The sequence below is a fragment of the Telmatherina bonti genome (assembly GCF_933228915.1).
Source record: "Telmatherina bonti genome assembly, chromosome: 19".
NCBI classification, from domain to species: Eukaryota; Metazoa; Chordata; class Actinopteri; order Atheriniformes; family Telmatherinidae; genus Telmatherina; species Telmatherina bonti.
In genome coordinates, this window is record NC_136617.1 from 7,857,113 (window position 1) to 7,877,654 (window position 20,542).

General features: G+C 49.5%; 1 protein-coding gene across 8 annotated transcripts in view; it reads left to right on the top strand.

Annotated features, from left to right (window-relative positions):
• macf1a (microtubule actin crosslinking factor 1a) overlaps positions 1-20,542 on the top strand; it is a 323,394-nt gene that overhangs the window by 268,046 nt on the left and 34,806 nt on the right. For all 8 annotated transcript variants that reach the window (XM_079258488.1, XM_079258491.1, XM_079258489.1 and 5 more), the window contains 7 exons: positions 13,460-13,621; positions 13,725-13,895; positions 17,352-17,518; positions 18,700-18,859; positions 19,124-19,450; positions 19,578-19,662; positions 19,770-19,996. In XM_079258488.1, the coding sequence (XP_079114614.1) occupies positions 13,460-13,621; positions 13,725-13,895; positions 17,352-17,518; positions 18,700-18,859; positions 19,124-19,450; positions 19,578-19,662; positions 19,770-19,996 (1,299 nt within the window). The remainder of the gene's footprint in view (positions 1-13,459; positions 13,622-13,724; positions 13,896-17,351; positions 17,519-18,699; positions 18,860-19,123; positions 19,451-19,577; positions 19,663-19,769; positions 19,997-20,542) is intronic.

Below are 20,542 nucleotides of genomic sequence, written 5' to 3' on the forward strand. Positions count from 1 at the left end.
CACAGAGTTGTATTTTTCTCTTCGCTGCACCCCACGCAGCCGTTCTTTTATATAAGCCAGAGTGGGTTTTCTCACCTTAAAAGGAGACTTTTACACTTCCCTGCCTGCATCTCGCTGCATCTGAAGTTGTCCAAGCTCTCGCTGCCTTTTCCTGTTATGCCACAGTGAAGAAAGGAGGCCACAAAGGAAGGAAGGAGGCAGGAAGGGAAGGAAAAGAGGAGTCCAGAAATGAATTGTTGTCGGAGAACTGAAATATGAAGGAGAGGGAAGCGCCTTACGTTTCGGACAGCAAAACAAAGGGATGTTATCTGCATGCGGCTCTCTTTGCGATGGACTTTGGACCTCTCAGACGTGAGGATGATGACTGTTCCTTTCCCTTCCTCCCCTTGTTCGTCCCTCCACCTCTCTCCTTCCAAACAGCCTTTAAAATAAACATCTCTGGTGATTAATATGGTGCCGAGGGGGAGGGCCGTCTCCTATACTCCCTCGCTGATGCCACACTGCATCTCAGAAACACCAAGGAAATGCTCAACTGTTGAGGTGACATAGCAAAGACGGAAAAATGGCCGGTGGGAGTGATCCCGTGGACGACAGTGTTTAGGATATTTTTCTTTACAATGTGAAACCTGAAGGGTTGTTAGATTGCAGCCACGTGGACTGTAACGTTATGGATTGTTTGACTGGAGACTATTGGAGGTAAAGGACATCATTTTCCACATAGATCCACTTTTTATTTCCCGCCTGATTCCTTTCAGTGCCAAGTGAGACGGCAGGATGGGGAAGCCTCTGAGCCGTCCTGATTGTCTGAGGCAGAGCCCCCGCTGCCTCGGAAAGGGGGATGAAGATGAAGCTTACATAGAGGATTGCTACGTCCCCCAGCGATCAATTTACGATACCATGCGCATCAATGAGCAGATTGACCAAGGGACCAAACTGTGCCAACCTTCAAGGAGTACATTAGGTTCAGGAGGGGAGGTGAGGGGAGAAGGAAGTACCATATCCAGCAACGGCACCATTGGAGCTGATTTGGGAAGTGTTTTTGTCTCCAGAAGTGCGGATAATGCGGGAGGAGTGAAAAAGCTGGATGAAAGGGTGATCTTTGATGCCTTAAAGCTAACTGGTGACCCTCAGATTATGTCGCCACCCGTCGGTAGCGTAGGTCCAGGTTTGCCCATCGCACCGTCCTCCTCTGGAGCCGGTGGCGTGGCTGCAGTGTCCAAGAGGCGCCTTCAAGGCGGAGACAAGAAGGACAATCCAAACCGGCGGTCTTGGAAAGCTTTTATGCCCCCAAGTTTTCCTGAGTTTGCAGAAAGACTGGAGTTTTCAGCTTCTGAAGGAGCAGAGAAACGTTTGTCTGGAGCAGGGATTCCTCTCTCGCTACAGCCCATGTCCTCCCACCTCCCTCCATCAACCCCGACCTCCTCCATACCTTCCTTACCTCCTTACACCCCACCTCCTTTGTCATCTGCACCCCACACTCCCCCCGTCTCCACCTCCCCTGCTTTAACACCGACAGTAAGCCCTCCTCCCCTCCTGCAGCATCCTCTCAGCAGGCAGAAACCGGTTCTGCAGAAGAAACAGACTCATGTACCATCTCCTTCAAAGGAGCAGCTGCCCACCTTCAACCAGACCCAAGCGCCCCAGGTGTGTGGACACACACCCCAGATTAGCCCCAGTACGTCCCGACAGGTAGACGGGAAAAGAGAGGAGCATAGACGCACTGCCAGCTCTTCCAAAGCTGCAATTAGCCACATCCCAGAGGAGACGTTTGAGGCCATTAAAACCTCCGATTCAGAGAGGGACTCTCCTCTTTTCGACCAGGACCAGGACAGCACCCCTCTCATCCCACCAAAACCCGTTTTCTGCCCCCCCACCAAGGCCCGCACCTGGCCTCGCGGCATAACGACAGGGAAAAGGACTCAGGTCAACCTGAGACATAATTTCCCCATTCTCCCCCCTTTGCCTCCCCTCTTAGGCGAGGAAAACAACACAGATGAGGAGTCACTTTACCTGTTAGACCCCCCGTCTCCCTTCCTGAAGGACGAGGAGGGGATAGCATATGGAGGCTTGCCTCTGTCTCCCTGTATCAGTCACGAGGGGGATGAAGAGGGGCTGCTCGGATGGGGCGCTCAGGGTGGTGAGCTCAGAGAACGCACCGCTTCCGAGCTCAAATTCGAGGAGGACGAGCGCAGGATACTCGAGGAGCTCGAAGAGGAGGAGGAGCAGGAGGAATGTGAGCGAATGATTGAGGTGAAGGAGTGGAAAAAAGAGAGGGGTTCAGCAGAGGAGGAGAGAGCTCGCAGAGAGGAAAGAGAGTGGGAGGCAGTTCTTAAATTAGAGAGCAGGGAGATAATGGACCAGTCTTGGGACAAAGAAACACTGGAGGCAGAGGGGTGGGATCTAACTGGCTCTTCTGGACATTGGCCTTTACTCACTCCCCCGACAGGGTTTGGAGGCCCCGGGGCTTCACCTTGCCCCAGCTCAGGTGCTGAATCAGATGACCTCTTCCTCGAGCTAGAACGGCGGTGCCAAGAGGAAGAGGGGGAGGAAGGGGAGGAGATGAGTGTCGACCCCGAGCCGCTGTGTGATCCGTACTCTCTTCCCTGTTTAGAGGAAGAAGACGAGGAAAAAGAGGAGGAAGCAGAGACGGCATGGGTGGATTTCGAAGGAATTCTTCCTCTTGATGCGGTTAGCTCCCCAGAGCCTGAAAGTTTTGCACTTAGCTTGGAGAAATCTAGAGAAAGCCCCAACTCAAGGCTCTCCGAGCTCACAGCAGCAGGCCGAGACTCCGATCTGATGAAAATACAAGACCATAAAACAGAGCATGGTTTCATAGATGAAGAATGTGACTTTAGTTCTTGTGAGGATAAGGCGAAGGTGGAGGAAGAGGAGATAAGTTGCCTGACTGACTCTGCTTTCGGTCAGCAGCTGGAGTCGGACTCCAGCGGGGTCCAGATGTCCCAGCCAGACAGAACGGGACTGGACGGCGTCGCTCAGGCAGACGGTGAACAGGTGAAACAGGCTGAAACCGACCTGGACAGCGGTGCATCCTCAGAGCACGACGGAGAGGCCATCTCCTCGCCACCTCCTCTGAACCCATACGGTGAGGAGGAAGAAGCGGGGCGGGATGACGGGCAGCTGAAAGAGGACGAGGACTTGGGAACAGAGTGGGATGTGTATGATCAATCTGAGCCAAGTTTGGACAGCAGCGAGGGAGTTTTGGTGGAGGACTCCGTGGAGCTTCAGCACGTGACTGAAAAAGTAATCGACTGTGAACGTACGCAGGATGTTGGCGCTCCGACTTCCTGTCAAGCAGAGTCGGTCTCCTCCAACTCCAATCCCTCTGTGGAGATAACTGGTGACACAGAAGAGACTTGTTTTGTGTCAGAGATTGGAGTTGTCTCCTCAGACGAAGCCTCGGGATTGGACGTGCCAGAACAAGCTTTGGACGCTAGCATCCCTGAATCTGCCGGGCTTGCCCCCCCTCAGCAAACAGCCCCTCCTTCCTCTTCACCGCCGCCGCCTGAGTCTGACGCCTGCGGTGCAGGGTTGGATGCTAAAGACTCCGCGGCCTTTGTGACCTCTGATAGTTTTGTTTACCTGGCCGTATCGGCACCACCCCAGCACCCCAATGACTCCCCGCCTTCTCCAGTTGGAGACTCCATTCCTCCCAGTCCCGTCTCCAAGCCTCCCCACTGCCAGGATGCAGAGGAAGAGGAGGGATGCTTCATTTCTGCCGACAGCTTTGTTTACATGGCAGCACCTGAGCGGCCCCAGCCCGGCCCGTCGGACATGGGCTCGGTCTGTGAGGACGCTCAGGAGCTGGACTTGGACTCTTACTCTGAGGGGACCCAGTCTGGGGTGGACGGGGTAGAGTTTGTCCTGGGCTCCATGACGGGCGACAGCGACTGGGAGTCCGATGGCTCCGCTCTAGACTTTCCTCCCGTCACGTCCAGAGACCAGGTTTGGGACCAGCTGGAGCCGGACCTGCTACAGACCCTGTTCTCTCTGCCGGATCCGAGCCAGGTACAGGAGGACGGGCCTCACCCGGCGGACGTTCCCTTAGACTCCGAACAGAGCTGGAGTGTGGAACAGGAGTCGCCGCCAGAGGTACGCCTTCATGCTCTGATGGACCAACGCACGTTGGGTTGGAGGCGGTCGCAGTGTTGACATGTGGCCTTCAGTAGAAGTAAAACTAGACCGGTGATTTAACCCCGCGGTGGGATGTTGTTAGGAATGAATATGTTCAATGTGAGCAAATGGAAACAAAGCCTGGGTGTGTGTGTGTGGGGGGGGGGGGGGTCTGGGAGCAGAGGGTTGAGAATAACTGCTGTAGACATAGCATGGAAAATGTATGGAGGAGGTGATGGTATGCAGACGCCATAATTAGCGAGTTGTCTTTCAGTAGTGGAGCTTTAGTTTGTTGCAATGTGATGCTGACACGGGGGGGGGGCTTATAGGAAAGTACCCCCAGGGTGCGTGTGTGATTGCGGGTCAGCGTTAATATGACGTTTGTATTTGTCAGGTGCGTAAAAAGCTGAGCTTACGAGCCGTCTTGTGTTTACGTTAAAGTCTGATCTGTGTGAGGAGGACGCAGTGTTTGTGTTCGCAGCCAGAATCCTCATCAGTGTTTCAGTGTGTGGACGATGGATGCAAGGTGGAATGGATGCTCCTAAAAGCTTTCTCATGTCTCCTGAGATATCTGCTTGTTAAGGTGTGCATGTGTTACTATGGCAGCCTGTTTGACCCAGATCTACTTGATCTGATCTTTGATTTCGACTTAATTCATCCAGATTTTGCTGCTCAGTTGACTGTAAGGCTGCTTATTGACAAGAATCCTGGACTTTTAGCAACATGAGGACTGAAAAAATCTCCTTAAAGTCAGAAAATGTGACAGTTTTGCAGGAATTTAGCAGAAACAGGAAACTTTTTCTTCCTCTTAGATTAAATTTCCATTATCTGGTGTAGTTTTTTTTTTTTTTGGTTTTTGCTCAAGGACTGTCTTGTTACTTCATTTTTTTCCCTGTTTCTATGTGATGCGTCCTCTGCAAGCAGTCCACCCCGTTCTGCCAGATAAATTTGATTATGATCAGGTCTGATCCTTTATAAACAGTGGATGGTCCCTCATGTGCCTGATCTCATGTGGACTCTTTCTATTGGACGTCTGTTATTACATTATAGTTTCCACGCGTTCGCCGCTCTGACTCATCAGCGGCGGCTTGTTTACTTTCCTTTGAGCCGATTTCAGCATCTGTCTCTGTTATCAGTAGAGGTCTGTTCATTCTCTGCTTTCTTTTAACGCAATCAGATGTCACAGCTGAAACGTCAGGCCTGACTTGAGGGCGAAAGATGTTTTGACAGTGAAAGAAAAAGCTGCTGAGATCATGTGACGTCATTTGAACCCATCTGAGGTTAAAGCAGAAAATATGATCTGCTGCTTTTTTGCTAAAATCCAGCGAGTTTGATGAAACTTAGCTGCTAGTTTCTGTGTAAAAATGTTCTGGTGAACAAACCGCTCAGAGGGGAAGAAACTTCCATCTTGCAGCTTGATTAAAATCAAGGAAAACGACTCATTTTAATCAGTAAATAATCAGGTTTTGTTCCTTTTAGTCAAATTAAAACTCCACCAGGAGCAGTAGTGTGATGTAGCTTCTTCCTGCTTTACAAGCAACTCTACATGAACATGAAACGAGCAGGCGGATGATGATGATGAACATCGTTCCAGTAAACATGGATCAAATCAAATCAAGCTTTATTTGTTTAGCACTTTTCATATAAAAGCAAAGTGCTTCACATTAAAAGCAGTTTCACATTTAAACACACACACACACACACACACAACCGTTCCCCTGACCACTGAAGCCAAAATAAAAACTAATAACTTCAGGATTCTATCTGTATGTTGTCGTTCTTCCAGGATCGTTACGTTCAGTCAACTTTTACGGCTTTGGAAGTTAAATAATAAAAAGTGTAGAAAGATGTTTAGTGTGGCTGTTCTGGAGCTCGGTGCACATCACGAGCGCAGCAACACCGGCTCCTTCATGTCCTCGAATCGGGGAGGATCATTTGGAAATGGGACTTTCTATGTTGTGATGAAATCCTCCTGCGGTGATTCTGTCCGTCCCAAAGCCTCGTCCTCCCCCTGCTCCTCCATGCTCGGCCGGTTTGTTGCAGAGATAAGGAGGTAAACACTGTGATGGGGCAGCTCTGCCAACATGATTACACTCGCACCGTGCCAAGTTGTCCGGGGAATATAAACTTAGATGTCAGATAAGGACGTGCTGGTGCTCACGCTGAGGCCTGGACGTCTCGTCTCTACGTCCCTCTCTTTGTCCTTCATGTTTGTCTCGGCCGACCTGCTGTAATAATCTGCTGCAATGCAAACTCAGAGCATTCAATAAAACAAACACGAGGCAGTTTTCATGTGGTGCGGCTGATAGAAATGAGCTGAAAGGGGACGAGGAGGCCAGCGTGGAGGACAAAACAGGGTTAGAGGACAAAACAGGGTTAGAGGACAAAACAGGGTTAGAGGACAAAACAGGGTTGGAGGACAAAACAGGGTTGGAGGACAAAACAGGGTTGGAGGACAAAACAGGGTTAGAGGACAAAACAGGGTTGGAGGACAAAACAGGGTTGGAGGACAAAACAGGGTTGGAGGACAAAACAGGGTTAGAGGACAAAACAGGGTTGGAGGACAAAACAGGGTTGGAGGACAAAACAGGGTTGGAGGACAAAACAGGGTTAGAGGACAAAACAGGGTTGGAGGACAAAACAGGGTTGGAGGACAAAACAGGGTTAGAGGACAAAACAGGGTTGGAGGACAAAACAGGGTTGGAGGACAAAACAGGGTTGGAGGACAAAACAGGGTTAGAGGACAAAACAGGGTTAGAGGACAAAACAGGGTTGGAGGACAAAACAGGGTTGGAGGACAAAAGGACAAAACAGGGTTAGAGGACAAAACAGGGTTGGAGGACAAAACAGGGTTGGAGGACAAAGCAGGGTTGGAGGACAAAGCAGGGTTGGAGGACAAAACAGGGTTAGAGGACAAAACAGGGTTAGAGGACAAAGCAGGGTTGGAGGACAAAACAGGGTTGGAGGACAAAACAGGGTTGGAGGACAAAGCAGGGTTGGAGGACAAAACAGGGTTGGAGGACAAAACAGGGTTAGAGGACAAAACAGGGTTAGAGGACAAAACAGGGTTGGAGGACAAAACAGGGTTGGAGGACAAAACAGGGTTGGAGGACAAAACAGGGTTAGAGGACAAAACAGGGTTGGAGGACAAAACAGGGTTGGAGGACAAAACAGGGTTGGAGGACAAAACAGGGTTAGAGGACAAAACAGGGTTGGAGGACAAAACAGGGTTGGAGGACAAAACAGGGTTGGAGGACAAAACAGGGTTGGAGGACAAAACAGGGTTAGAGGACAAAACAGGGTTGGAGGACAAAACAGGGTTGGAGGACAAAACAGGGTTGGAGGACAAAACAGGGTTAGAGGACAAAACAGGGTTGGAGGACAAAACAGGGTTGGAGGACAAAACAGGGTTAGAGGACAAAACAGGGTTGGAGGACAAAACAGGGTTGGAGGACAAAACAGGGTTGGAGGACAAAACAGGGTTGGAGGACAAAACAGGGTTAGAGGACAAAACAGGGTTAGAGGACAAAACAGGGTTGGAGGACAAAAGGACAAAACAGGGTTAGAGGACAAAACAGGGTTGGAGGACAAAACAGGGTTGGAGGACAAAACAGGGTTGGAGGACAAAGCAGGGTTGGAGGACAAAGCAGGGTTGGAGGACAAAACAGGGTTAGAGGACAAAACAGGGTTAGAGGACAAAGCAGGGTTGGAGGACAAAACAGGGTTGGAGGACAAAACAGGGTTGGAGGACAAAACAGGGTTGGAGGACAAAGCAGGGTTGGAGGACAAAACAGGGTTGGAGGACAAAACAGGGTTGGAGGACAAAACAGGGTTGGAGGACAAAGCAGGGTTGGAGGACAAAACAGGGTTGGAGGACAAAACAGGGTTGGAGGACAAAACAGGGTTGGAGGACAAAACAGGGTTAGAGGACAAAGCAGGGTTGGGACGAGCTGAACAAAGCAGCAGGCGACGGGAGGAAGCACCTTGTTGTCCTGCATCGGGCCTCGACTCCACGATAAGAGATTTTTCTGGCAGGAAGACACAAGCAGAAGGTCTCTGGATTAACATGCAGCTCGTTGTTACACACACACACACACACACACACACACACACACACACACACACAGACAGACAGACAGATGGACAGATGGACAGACTTTCCATGCTGTTTGATGAACTGAAGCGAAGAAACTTTTTGCACCGACAGAAGACAGTTGTTGCTGCAGCCTTTAGGTCTTTAATTCAGATTTAAAAAGCTGATTTAGCCGGTTTAGTGGAGACAGGCTGCTTTTCTCAGCTTCATTTCTGCTTTACAACCACTTCAGACATGAAGGGAATAAGAGTTTAACGTGTCGTAGGTCCGTTGGAACAAACTCCTGCGTTTCTGTTGATTTCTGTGATATTTCTGGTTGTGAACATCCGCCTCCGGGACAAACCGGGAGGGGATGGAAGGGAGAGGGAGGAAAAGAGCGAGGTGGGGGTGAGGATGCATGGAGGCTGAAGCAGGAGGGCATTGATTTGCTGCATGGAGGTGTTTCATACATTTCTAAATACAACAGAAGTGGCGTGACTCTGTCTGACATCAGCGGCGCTCCACGCCTCGGAAATCAGGAAATATAAGCTGCTGGTTTGCTACAAATAAACAACATACCTGAATCCTGCGTGTTGAATCTTCTTCACTTCTATCTAAACTCTCCGTTTCCGCCGCCGTCATGTCCGTCCTGCACCGGCGCCACCAGGGATTTTGGGCCCTATGAAAGACAACAGCATAGATCACTGGATCGCACATTTTAGATTTTTGTTTTGCTTCAAAAAGAAAAAAAAAGCTTTTAATGGGAATAATAAAGATCTAGGCTGTGTTTAACCCTTTATGGGAAAAGTGACTATTTTTTTTTAATCACTTTTTCTTTCATATTCAGCATGAAACTATTTGTATTAGTTAATGTAACAACAGAACGGAGGTCTTGGTTCAGACCAGAAGGACAATTTTAGGTTAATATTTCTAATCTGAAGGTATTTCATTGAGTGCCCTATAAAGGGTTAAATCACAGTGCAGACATCTAACTAGGTTATTTTTATATAAATAGTTTATCAGTTTATATTACTGCTATATTTTATTACAACCTTTGAGAAAAGTATTTATAATGAAGGTTTAATGATTTTCTTACATAGTTTGTAAATCTTTCTGGGCCCTGATCAAGTCCCCCCCCCACCCCCCATATGGCGCCTCTGGGTGCGACTAAAGATGCAGGGTGATGCACGACGTCAACGATTTAAGCAGAAAAACCCGCGTTTTCTCGTTCTTTGTGCAGCAGAACAGTCGCAGCTGCAGCTTCCATCAGGACTGCAACACGCTCCTCATCTGTCCTCATCAGGACATTAAGTCATCCTCTGATGTTTTGGACGCCGTCTGCAGTTATTCCTCCTTTCAGTCTTATTAGCTTTGCTAAATATAGATCGCATGTGCTCATATACACACACACACACACACAGTTCAGCTCAAAAAGAGTTGATATTCAGTATTTTAGTTTTTATTTCCGTCCTGTTGACACACCTCCAGCCAACGTGTGGTGAGTTTGTTGTTTGTGCAGCTTTAGAGCCCTGAAACTGTTTTCAGTGTCAGCCTGAGGTAAAAACGTCGCTCAGCAACCGTGTGGGATGCAGCCGCATCAAACTTCTCCTGACTTGCTGCATCAGCAGAAATGATAGTTAAATGACAAGTTAAGGAATTATTTCCCTTTTTATTCAGACCCTTTTTATGTTATAATCTGCTATCATGTGAACTTGTTGGTTGTCATGGGAACGGACCAGCATGAACGCAGTCTTATCAGAGCGAGTGTAGGGAGCGAGTTTTAGTTTTTCTTGTGTTCTTCGGGGCGGGGGGGGGGCTCCATGTTGACCCGTATCGGTCGATATCTGAGAGTTGGTGAATCGGATCGATGTTGACGTGAAACTGAGCCGCTGCACTGCTGGCTCAGTATCTGGGACTGTTCTGGTGTTGTGAGGATGATAAATGGTGAATAACCAGTAATGAACTGGTGCTATGAGGAGGAATCTCCTCCCATCCGTCCCTTCCACTGACTCGGATCGGAGACGAAGACGCGATCTGTTCGACGGACACGATGAAAATCAGCAGCTGGTTGTGGAAGCGGCTTCCCGAGCCGAGGCTGCAGCGAGGAAGCTGGCGTGGGTTGGAGCTCCAGATGGAGAGGCTGAGTAGGAAGATGGGAGAGAGTCAGGGAAAAGGCGGGGAGAGGGATGACGTGAGGAAGAGGAGGACCGCGGTGTGTTTGGCTGCTATGCTGGCTGAGGCGGAGAAGAATGACAAGTATGTGGGAGTTTTTCCAGGACGGCGGAGAAAGGGACAGCGAGAGAAGGAGCAGCACACACACCCTGAAGCACGTTTCTGTACATCCAGAGTGTGTGGCGATGATGGACGGCTCATTTCCCACCAAACACACACTCCAGGATGAGGCTCAGGGTGGAGCAGGTCAGGGCTGCAATCATTGTTTTTCTGTCCGACAGACTTCCTGTTTCAGGCTGCTGTGACGCCCATCGCAACAACACACACACACACACACACACACACACACGTGCGCGCTGATCATCCATGTCTGATCCTGCTCATAGACTCTTCTTTCAGCACAAACTCTCAGGTTTCAGCATGAAGTTGCTGCGTTTTAACGGCGTATTTAAACCAGATGAGCAGAAACCTGTAAAGTGTTTAATGATGATCCTCTGCAGAGACTCGGCTCGGCGACTTCCAGTCAGGCTTCAGGAGAAAGTTGGTGTGTAAACACGCCGTAATGAAGGGTTTGTTTGCTTCAAAAAGCAGCGAAACGTGTTTATGAAGCAAACACAAGCCGTCCGATCTGAATCACCGTTCCTGTTTCTTTTATTATTTATCTACTTTTTATTGGCATTCAGCAGCAAAAATCCATTCAGTATCAGTCTGAATGTCTTTTTACTGGGATAAAACACATATAAACATATAATTATGGTTAAACTGTTGTAATAGGAATAAAATACTCTTAAACTGAGAATATTCTGACTGTAATCTTGTGAAATTATCCGTCCAGGCAGTGAGATTATTACACTACGTCAGATTTCCTGAAATAAGGAAAAAAATATGTAGACTTTAGAAAAGTGAAAATGTCTTAAAACAAGTTGTTTAAGTCCTTTAATGAGTGAAAAAAAACACTTAAAACCGTCTTAATTCTTCTTTTCAGTGTTTCTCACTTTGAGAGAAAAGATCTTAAATCAGGATGAAAACTGTGTTTTGTCGGTGCTGGAAGGTCTTATAGGAAGTTTTTCTGCTAAAATCGGGTGTGAAGGATCCATGATGATCTCAGATGATTGAACTTCATGTTATTTAACTATTTAAGTTCCTGTTAAAAAGTAAGAAAAAAAAGACAAACACTCCTAAAACAAGATGAAGAATCCTCCACATTCTGCTTTCAGGAGGATTTTACTCTGAAAGCTGGATCAGAAGGAGTTTTGCCGTGAGACTTCAGATCGACTCTTCGCTGAAGACTCTTTGGTGAAATTTAGGCTGTTTTTAGTCCTTAAACACTTTATTAGTGCAGAAATTTAAACATTTCTGATCCCTGAAGAAGAAGACGTCTGTTTACCTTTCATTTATTAACCCGGTGGCGTGACAGTGAGAAGGTTCCTGGATCAGATGTGTGCCTCCTCTCTGCTGTAGTCAGTCTGGAGGAAGGATCTACATCTCTAGAAGGGGTCGGTTCAGGCTGTTCGCTGCCTCTGAGACCCTGCGGTGGGAGATACGGTATAAACCAGACTTTATGAGCCACAACTGCACAGAAAAACCCTGATCCGTACGGAAAAACACACGATCCACACGTGTGTTTGGACCTGAGTGAACGGGATCTGTTCCTGAAGCTGGGACGTGAAACGCTGACGTGCGTGGTCGTAGTTCGTCCGGGTTGGTCGCTCTCCGCTGCTGTTCGCTCCTCCTCAGCTGTCTGAGGAGCTGTTTGCTCTCCAGCCACAGACGTCGCTGTTTGGCTGCTAACTGGACGAGTCCAGAGGCTGATTTATTCCCTCCCAGTGACTTTAATAACATGTGATGTGATTTATAGGATCTAATATGTTTTTATGTTCTTGAGTCCTCATCTTAAAGAGCGAAAACAACTTTCTTATTTAGTCTCCTGCTCGGTGGCCACATTGTTGTTGTTTTGCTTTTTTTGTGGTGAAAATCAACAAACGTGGAGACAGTCATGTCTGCTGACCTCTGACTAATCACCTCGAGTGTCAGTTCCCCTGCCGACCAGTTTTCTGAACCCGACGGCGAGGAAAAAACGTTTCACCGCTTTGGAGGAGCGTTTCTGATGTCCTCCTGTCAGCGCTGGAGTTCTTCTGCGAGACAAACCTTCGTTTTCACATTTTCCCTCATGTTAACACCAGAAACCCCCCCCCACCCCCCCGGCCTCGACTTCACCACAATCCGCTGCCTGTGTGTGTGTGTGAGTGTGTGTGTGTGTGTGTGTGTGTGTGTGTGTGTGAGTGTGAGAGTGAGTGTGTGTGTGTGTGTGTGTGGCCATTGAGGTTTGGCTGCTGCAGCATCACAAACCACCACTGGTCCCCATTCTCCCCTCTGTGGGTTTGTAGTACATGTCAGTACTTCTGAATGTTTTCAGACCCCCCCCCCTCCCCCCCTCCAGTCCCGCTCTGTAACGGACCCCCATCCCGACCGCTTCGTCTGGCAGACAGCGTCCTCCATGGCGCTCTGCGGCGTCCCCACCGCCCAGGCAGCTGCTGGAATGGCGTGAAATTGTGGGAAATGGGTGAATTACTGGGTGGGTTTCCGTAACATCAGCTGTTGGTTCCGGCTCGGTTTTCCTCTCAGCAGAACCGGCTGCAGCCTGGAGGAACGTTGTCCAGACCAGGAGAGAACCGGGCCGGTTTGGACCCGGGTTTCAGGACGAGCCAGGAGACGTACCAGCTGTGAAATGCAGTCTGGTTGTCTTCCGCATCAGACTGCCGACTCTGTTGTCATCACAAGATGGCTCCGGCTCTGATGTGTGTGTGTGTGTGTGTGTGTGTTGGTGTAGCTCTGTGTGTGTGTGAAGGTCGTATTCATCTGAGTGTGTTGGGGTGTGTGTCGACTCAGCATATTGCAGCCAGACCCCTCACACGCCTCATCGTCTAATCCCCATAATCCCCCGACTCCCCCTCTCCTCCTCCTCCCCCCTGGCTTTCCCAGTTCCCTTCCCGCCTCCCAGTTCTTTTACTTCTGCTTTCATGTCCTTGTTGGCGGGTTGGCGAACTGCGGTTTAACTCGCCGCCTCCTGTGTTGCTCTTCCAGGCCGTGGAGCGGAAGCAGGTGGAAAGCATCCAGCCAAAGCTGCAGCACGTCAACGCCGTGGGTCAGGGTCTGATCCAGAGCGCCGCCAAGCACACCGACACCCAGGCGCTGGAGCACGACCTGGAAAGCACCAACCTCAGATGGAACTCACTCAACAAGCGGGTACGACGGAAACCAGGATGTTGTTTTTACTTATTGTCTTTAAGTTGTATATATAAGATGATTGAATCCAACGGAAATCATCTCCTCTCACTTCTCTCCGCAGATCGCAGAGCGCATCACCCAGCTGCAGGAGGCCCTGTTGCATTGTGGGAAGTTCCAGGATGCTCTGGAGCCTCTGCTGAGCTGGCTGAGCGACACGGAGGAGCTGGTGGCCAATCAGAAGCCTCCGTCTGCAGAATACCGCGTGGTCAAGGCACAGATCCAGGAGCAAAAGGTATGATGAGACACTTCCATGTGTCCCGACGCAGTTCAGAGGAAGTAAATCATCTGACAGCAGACGTATAGAGAACCATTAAAAAGTTTGTTTTTGCTCAGATATCAGATCAGATATTCTCCATTGATCCTCTGACTAACCCGCAAAACCCACCCGTTGGTCTGTAAAACCCACCAGATAGTCTGTAAAACCCACCGGGTAGTCTGTAAAACCCACCGGGTAGTCTGTAAAACCCACCGGGTGGTCTGTAAAACCCAACCATTGGTCTGTAAAACCCAACCATTGGTCTGTAAAACCCACCCGGTGGTCTGTAAAACCCAACCGTTGGTCTGTAAAACCAAACCATTGGTCTGTAAAACCCAACCGTTGGTCTGTAAAACCAAACCATTGGTCTGTAAAACCCACCCGGTGGTCTGTAAAACCCACCGGGTGGTCTGTAAAACCCAACCCTTGGTCTGTAAAACCCAACCCTTGGTGTGTAAAACCAAACCATTGGTCTGTAAAACCCACCTGGTGGTCTGTAAAACCCACCAGATAGTCTGTAAAACCCACCGGGTAGTCTGTAAAACCCACCGGGTGGTCTGTAAAACCCAACCCTTGGTCTGTAAAACCCAACCCTTGGTCTGTAAAACCAAACCATTGGTCTGTAAAACCCACCCGGTGGTCTGTAAAACCCACCAGATAGTCTGTAAAACCCACCGCGTAGTCTGTAAAACCCACCGCGTAGTCTGTAAAACCCACCGGGTAGTCTGTAAAACCCACCGGGTGGTCTGTAAAACCCAACCCTTGGTCTGTAAAACCCAACCATTGGTCTGTAAAACCCAACCATTGGTCTGTAAAACCCACCCGGTGGTCTGTAAAACCCAACCGTTGGTCTGTAAAACCCAACCGTTGGTCTGTAAAACCAAACCATTGGTCTGTAAAACCCAACCGTTGGTCTGTAAAACCCAACCGTTGGTCTATAAAACCCACCGGGTGGTCTGTAAAACCCAACCATTGGTCTGTAAAACCCACCCGGTGGTCTGTAAAACCCAACCGTTGGTCTGTAAAACCAAACCGTTGGTCTGTAAAACCCAACCGTTGGTCTATAAAACCAAACCATTGGTCTGTAAAACCCAAACATTGGTCTGTAAAACCCACCGGGTGGTCTGTAAAACCCAACCGTTGGTCTATAAAACCAAACCATTGGTCTGTAAAACCCAACCGTTGGTCTGTAAAACCAAACCATTGGTCTGTAAAACCCAACCGTTGGTCTGTAAAACCCAACCGTTGGTCTGTAAAACCCAACCGTTGGTCTGTAAAACCCAACCGTTGATGTCTCAAACCAAAAAGTGGGCACATTGCAGATCGTCTCATTAAGCCACCTTCTGAAACCAGAGGCGGAAGCAGGAACCTCCAGGTCAGGCTTCCATAAAGTCCCGCCTGCTTCGAGCATCCCGGTTTCGGTGGAAGAGGAAGGTTATCGTTGGTTCTGAGCAGCTAAAGATGGCGGAAGGTTTTCTGGTGGCGTGAGGTGAAAACCGGTGAAATATCTGATGCAGAGGTTGAAGAGAAAAGCTGAATAAATGCTACATTTGTCACATATACATTCTGTGTATGGCTTCAAATGAAATCAGCAGGGCATTATATTTTCATTATAAAAATAAATTACTGTGTTGCTAAGAAACATCTACTTTCACCTGTAAATTATGATGAAGACACTTCCTGTCCAGCTTTCCACCAATCAGAGAGCTGAAGTTGATGATGACATCAGCTAATAATATTTATGTCTGGAATAAAACCAAGAAGCACGGCGGCTTAATAAGCAGCTGAGCACAGCTGGTTTGTAGGTAAATAGTAAATATGTAAACAGTTTCTGTTGCCTTATTTGTTTCCTGAAAGCCAAGACGTGAAAGAATGACGTGCAGAAACGGTTTGGTCACTGCAGATCTATGTTTTATTTCTACAATTCTACAAAGAAAATGTCTGGATGGTCGAAGCTGCTACCTGCATGTTTACATAGAAACCTTCAGTCCTGCAGAGCAAACAAAAATTAAAACATGTTTCTGTAAATATTCAGCCAGAACAAACCTGATTGGTTCTTCCAGGGAATCAAACCGCCGGCACGACCGTTCCGTCCAGAGAACAAACCGTTTTACTGCAGCGTTAAAACCAGTTCCTTCCTTAAGCGTCCTGGTTTGCTTCAAATATTATTTACACTCATGTCCTTCAGCCGCTGGACAACACACACACACACACACACACACACACAGTCAATGGCCCCAGCCGACCGTCTGCCAGTCATTCTGGCACGAAAACAAACACACGTATGGTCGACTTATATTGTTTTCCAACACACACACACACACACACACACACAAACTTCCTTTGTTTATCCAACGTACACTTCCTGTGTTCGTGCACGTACAAGCGCTGCACGTCCAGTCAGTGATCAATCACACGTGTTTACATCCGTGACGGAGAACGTAAACAGAGAGGTGCGTTCAGAGAGCTGAACTGGGACCAGTATGATACGCTGGGAGGTTCAGAGGGCTGAACTGGGACCAGTTAAACCAGCAACACCAGTTATCTCACTTTCACACCTCAAATCTGTGAGATTCTTTCAAATCTGATGTTTTTAACTTTACAAAAAGGCTGAAAGTTGTAAAAAAAAAATTCTAGACATCAGCCGGAACCCCAACCAGTCAGCCAGAACTCCAACCAGTCAGCCAGAACTCCAACCAGTCAGCCAGAACCCCAACCAGTCTGCCAGAACTCCAACCAGTCAGCCAGAACCCCAACCAGTCTGCCAGAACCCCAACCAGTCTGCCAGAACTCCAACCAGTCTGCCAGAACTCCAACCAGTCAGCCAGAACCCCAACCAGTCAGCCAGAACCCCAACCAGTCAGCCAGAACCCCAACCAGTCTGCCAGAACCCCAACCAGTCAGCCAGAACCCCAACCAGTCTGCCAGAACTCCAACCAGTCAGCCAGAACCCCAACCAGTCAGCCAGAACCCCAACCAGTCAGCCAGAACCCCAACCAGTCAGCCAGAACTCCAACCAGTCTGCCAGAACCCCAACCAGTCTGCCAGAACCCCAACCAGTCTGCCAGGACCCCAACCAGTCTGCCAGAACCCCAACCAGTCAGCCAGAACCCCAACCAGTCAGCCAGAACCCCAACCAGTCAGCCAGAACCCCAACCAGTCAGCCAGAACCCCAACCAGTCAGCCAGAACTCCAACCAGTCTGCCAGAACCCCAACCAGTCAGCCAGAACCCCAACCAGTCAGCCAGAACCCCAACCAGTCAGCCAGAACTCCAACCAGTCAGCCAGAACCCCAACCAGTCAGCCAGAACCCCAACCAGTCAGCCAGAACCCCGCAGGACATCGTGGTTGTTGTATCGCCGACAGGAGGAGGAACATCTATGGAGGAGCTTCTGAGTTCTGAACATAAAAACATGTTTTTCTGTCTGTCAGCTTCTGCAGAGGCTGCTGGACGACCGCAGGCCGACGGTGGAGATGATCCGGGCCGAGGGAGAGAGGATCGCGGCCACCGCAGACTCTCAGGACCAGCAGAAGATCCAGACCCAGCTCCAGAGTCTGTCAGAGAGGTGGTCCGAGCTGCTGGACAAGGCCGACTCCAGGTAAGCGTCAGCAGAGGCGAGGTGTGTGTGTGTGTGTTTCCTGTGTGAGCAGCTATAAGCTGGTTTCTCACACACACACACACACACACACACACACACACACACACACACCTGATTCGTCAGATAATGTTCAACGATAATGATGATGCTACATCATGCCTGTCATGTGTCTGGGTTTATTACACCGTCTGCCATGAGTGCACCTCTTCCATAGACCGTATATGAAAGATGGACGGAGCCTCCGGCGGTGAAAAGTGAAGCCAGTGTGGAAGTGTATAAAACTGCAGTTCCCCCTTCATCCACTAGGGGCTGCAAAGCAGAGCAAATCCCCCATAGACTCCCATGTTAAAAAGACCAACTTTACAGCAGGAATAAACATGTTTACAACAGAAATAAACATGTTTACAACAGAAATAAACATGTTTACAACAGAAATAAACATGTTTACAGCCTGGTTATAAAAAAAAAAAATCCATGTTGGGTTTAATAGGTCAGGTTTACCTTCATGACAACTGTGGGGGCAGTGAAATTTTTTTCTAACTCGCCCGTTTAAAAGTCATTTAATCTGGAAGTTTGGCATATTTAGGGGCGTGTCCTTTTGATTGACAGGTACCCGATCTCCCACTTCAAGTCAGAAGAACGTAGAACAACCGCCATTTTTAGCCGGTTGGCAATGTGACTTAGCTTTAGCCCGGTTACCTCCGTTAGCTGGTTAGCTCCCGTTATGTCCGGGTTAGCTTGGTTAGCTCTTAGCTACAGAAAGCTCGGAGTTCGCTCGACGTCAATCATCCACCATGACGCTCACAGCCCCCCTCTCAGCTCCACCTCTTTGCCCATATTTGTATTTTCCGGGCGAGACGACACGCATGTCCCTGCCAAGATGGTGATGGTAGGAACCTCCCACCGAGCTTCAATTCAGCTCTTCAGAAACCTATGGGTGACGTCACGGAGGTTCCGCCCATCTTTTATATACAGTCTGTGACCTCTTCACACACCGATACACTCCAGGAAGCACAAAAAGACACGATTTTCATAACTTTGCCTCCTCCGTCCGTCTCAAACGCTGCTGTTATCGGTTCAGAGAAACGTTTGCTGCACGACACGAAATCAGCCACAAATCTCCGCATGAGGCAAACAGACGCTCCTCCTCCTCACACGTCTTCGTCTCTCCTCCCTCGCAGGCAGAGGCAGCTGGAGGAGCTGCAGGTTCTGGCTCTGCACTTCCACGAAGCTCTGGAGCCGCTGGGAGAATGGCTGAGCACCACCGAGCGACGCCTGAGCTCCGCCGAGCCCATGGGAACCCAGACAGCCAAGATCACCCAGCAGATCGTCAGACACAAGGTACGGTCCGGTCCAGTTGCGACACAGATTGACGTTGAGCAGCGGCGACCTGCTGCAGGATGAACATGGAACACGCCTCTTTCCCAACACGCATCCGACGTTTCAGTTTCTGCCTCAGTTCCTCGTTTTTTTGTTGTTTCATTTCATGGATTCTATGATTTCTCATCTGCATGCCGTTTTTATCCATCTTTCTGTTGTTTTGCTCTTCTTCCTCATTCCTCCTCATAACACACACACACACACACACACACACACACTTCCCAGGCGCTTCAAGAGGACGTGTCCTCCCGCGAAGCTGAGGTCGACCTCCTGGAGTCCCTCAGTCAATCCCTGACCCCGCTCAGCTGCTCGGCGGATCGGGATTGGCTGCGCGAGCGCGTGGGGGCGGTGAGGTCGGGCCACTCGGAGCTGGCTGATTGGTGCTCCCGGCGGGCGGCGCTGCTAGAGCAGGCGCTGGCCAACGCCCAGCTGTTCGGCGAGGAGGAGGTGGAGGTGCTGAACTGGCTGGCGGAGGTGGCTCAGAGGCTGGCTCAGGTCTCGCTGCAGAGCTACCGGCCCCAGCTGCTGGCCGAGCAGCACAAACACACCCTGGTACGACCGGAGAGATTCCCCACACCACACCCGATGCTGTCCTCAGAAGATCTGTAGCTCTGTTTCAGTAGACGTGTTTTTAACATGTTGGGAAGAACACGCTAATGCTGGTTTTTTACGTCCTCAGGCTCTGAATGAAGAGATCTTAAGCAGGAAGAAAACTGTGGACCAGGCCATCAAGAATGGACAAGCTCTACTCAAACAGACCACAGGTGATCCTCCTCGTCCTAAATCCTCCCCAGCTGATGGTCGTCTGTCAGCCAGGCCGGTCGCCGCACCAATGTACAGTTTATAACCTGAGCTGCGTCGCCTCCTGCAGGGGAGGAGGTTCTCCTCATCCAGGAGAAGCTGGACGGGATCAAGTCTCGCTACGCCGAGATGACGGCGGGCAGCAGCAAGGCTCTCCGCACCCTGGAGCAGGCGCTGCAGCTGGCCACGCGATTCGCCAGCGCCCACGACGACCTCAACCGGTGGCTGGACGCTGTGGAGGCGGAGCTTAACAACGCAGAGCCCGATGCCACGCCCGCCTACCAGGAGAGACAGAAGGTGGGCGGAGTCAGAATTCAATTCAACTTTATTTATGTAGCGTCAAATCACGGCAATGCCATCTCAAGACGCTTTACAGACAGAGGGGAAAACATAATGAAGGCCAATTCATAACAGCCTATATAAGGAAACCAACAGATTGAGTTGAGTCCAACTCAATGTCCCATCCTGAGCAAGCACACTGGCGACAGTGGGAAGGAAAAAACTCCCTTTTAACAGGAAGGAAACCTCCGGCAGAACCCGGCTCAGGACAGGCAGCCATCTGCCTCTGCTGTGTGGGGGGAAGAGGACAGAAAGACAACAGACAACAGGAACTGCTACTCCCGGCCAGGGAGACCTGCTGAGACAGGAGACATACATGTTAATGATGCTACACTGTTATGGGGGGGGGATAAAAGAGAGAGATAAAGAGAAAGAAGCTCAGTGTATCAGGAAATGTCCCTCAGCAGTCTAAACCTATAGCAGCATAACTAAGGGATGCTAACCATCCCTAGCTATAGGACTTATCAAAAAGATAAGTCTTCAGCCTAGTCTTAAAGGTGGGGA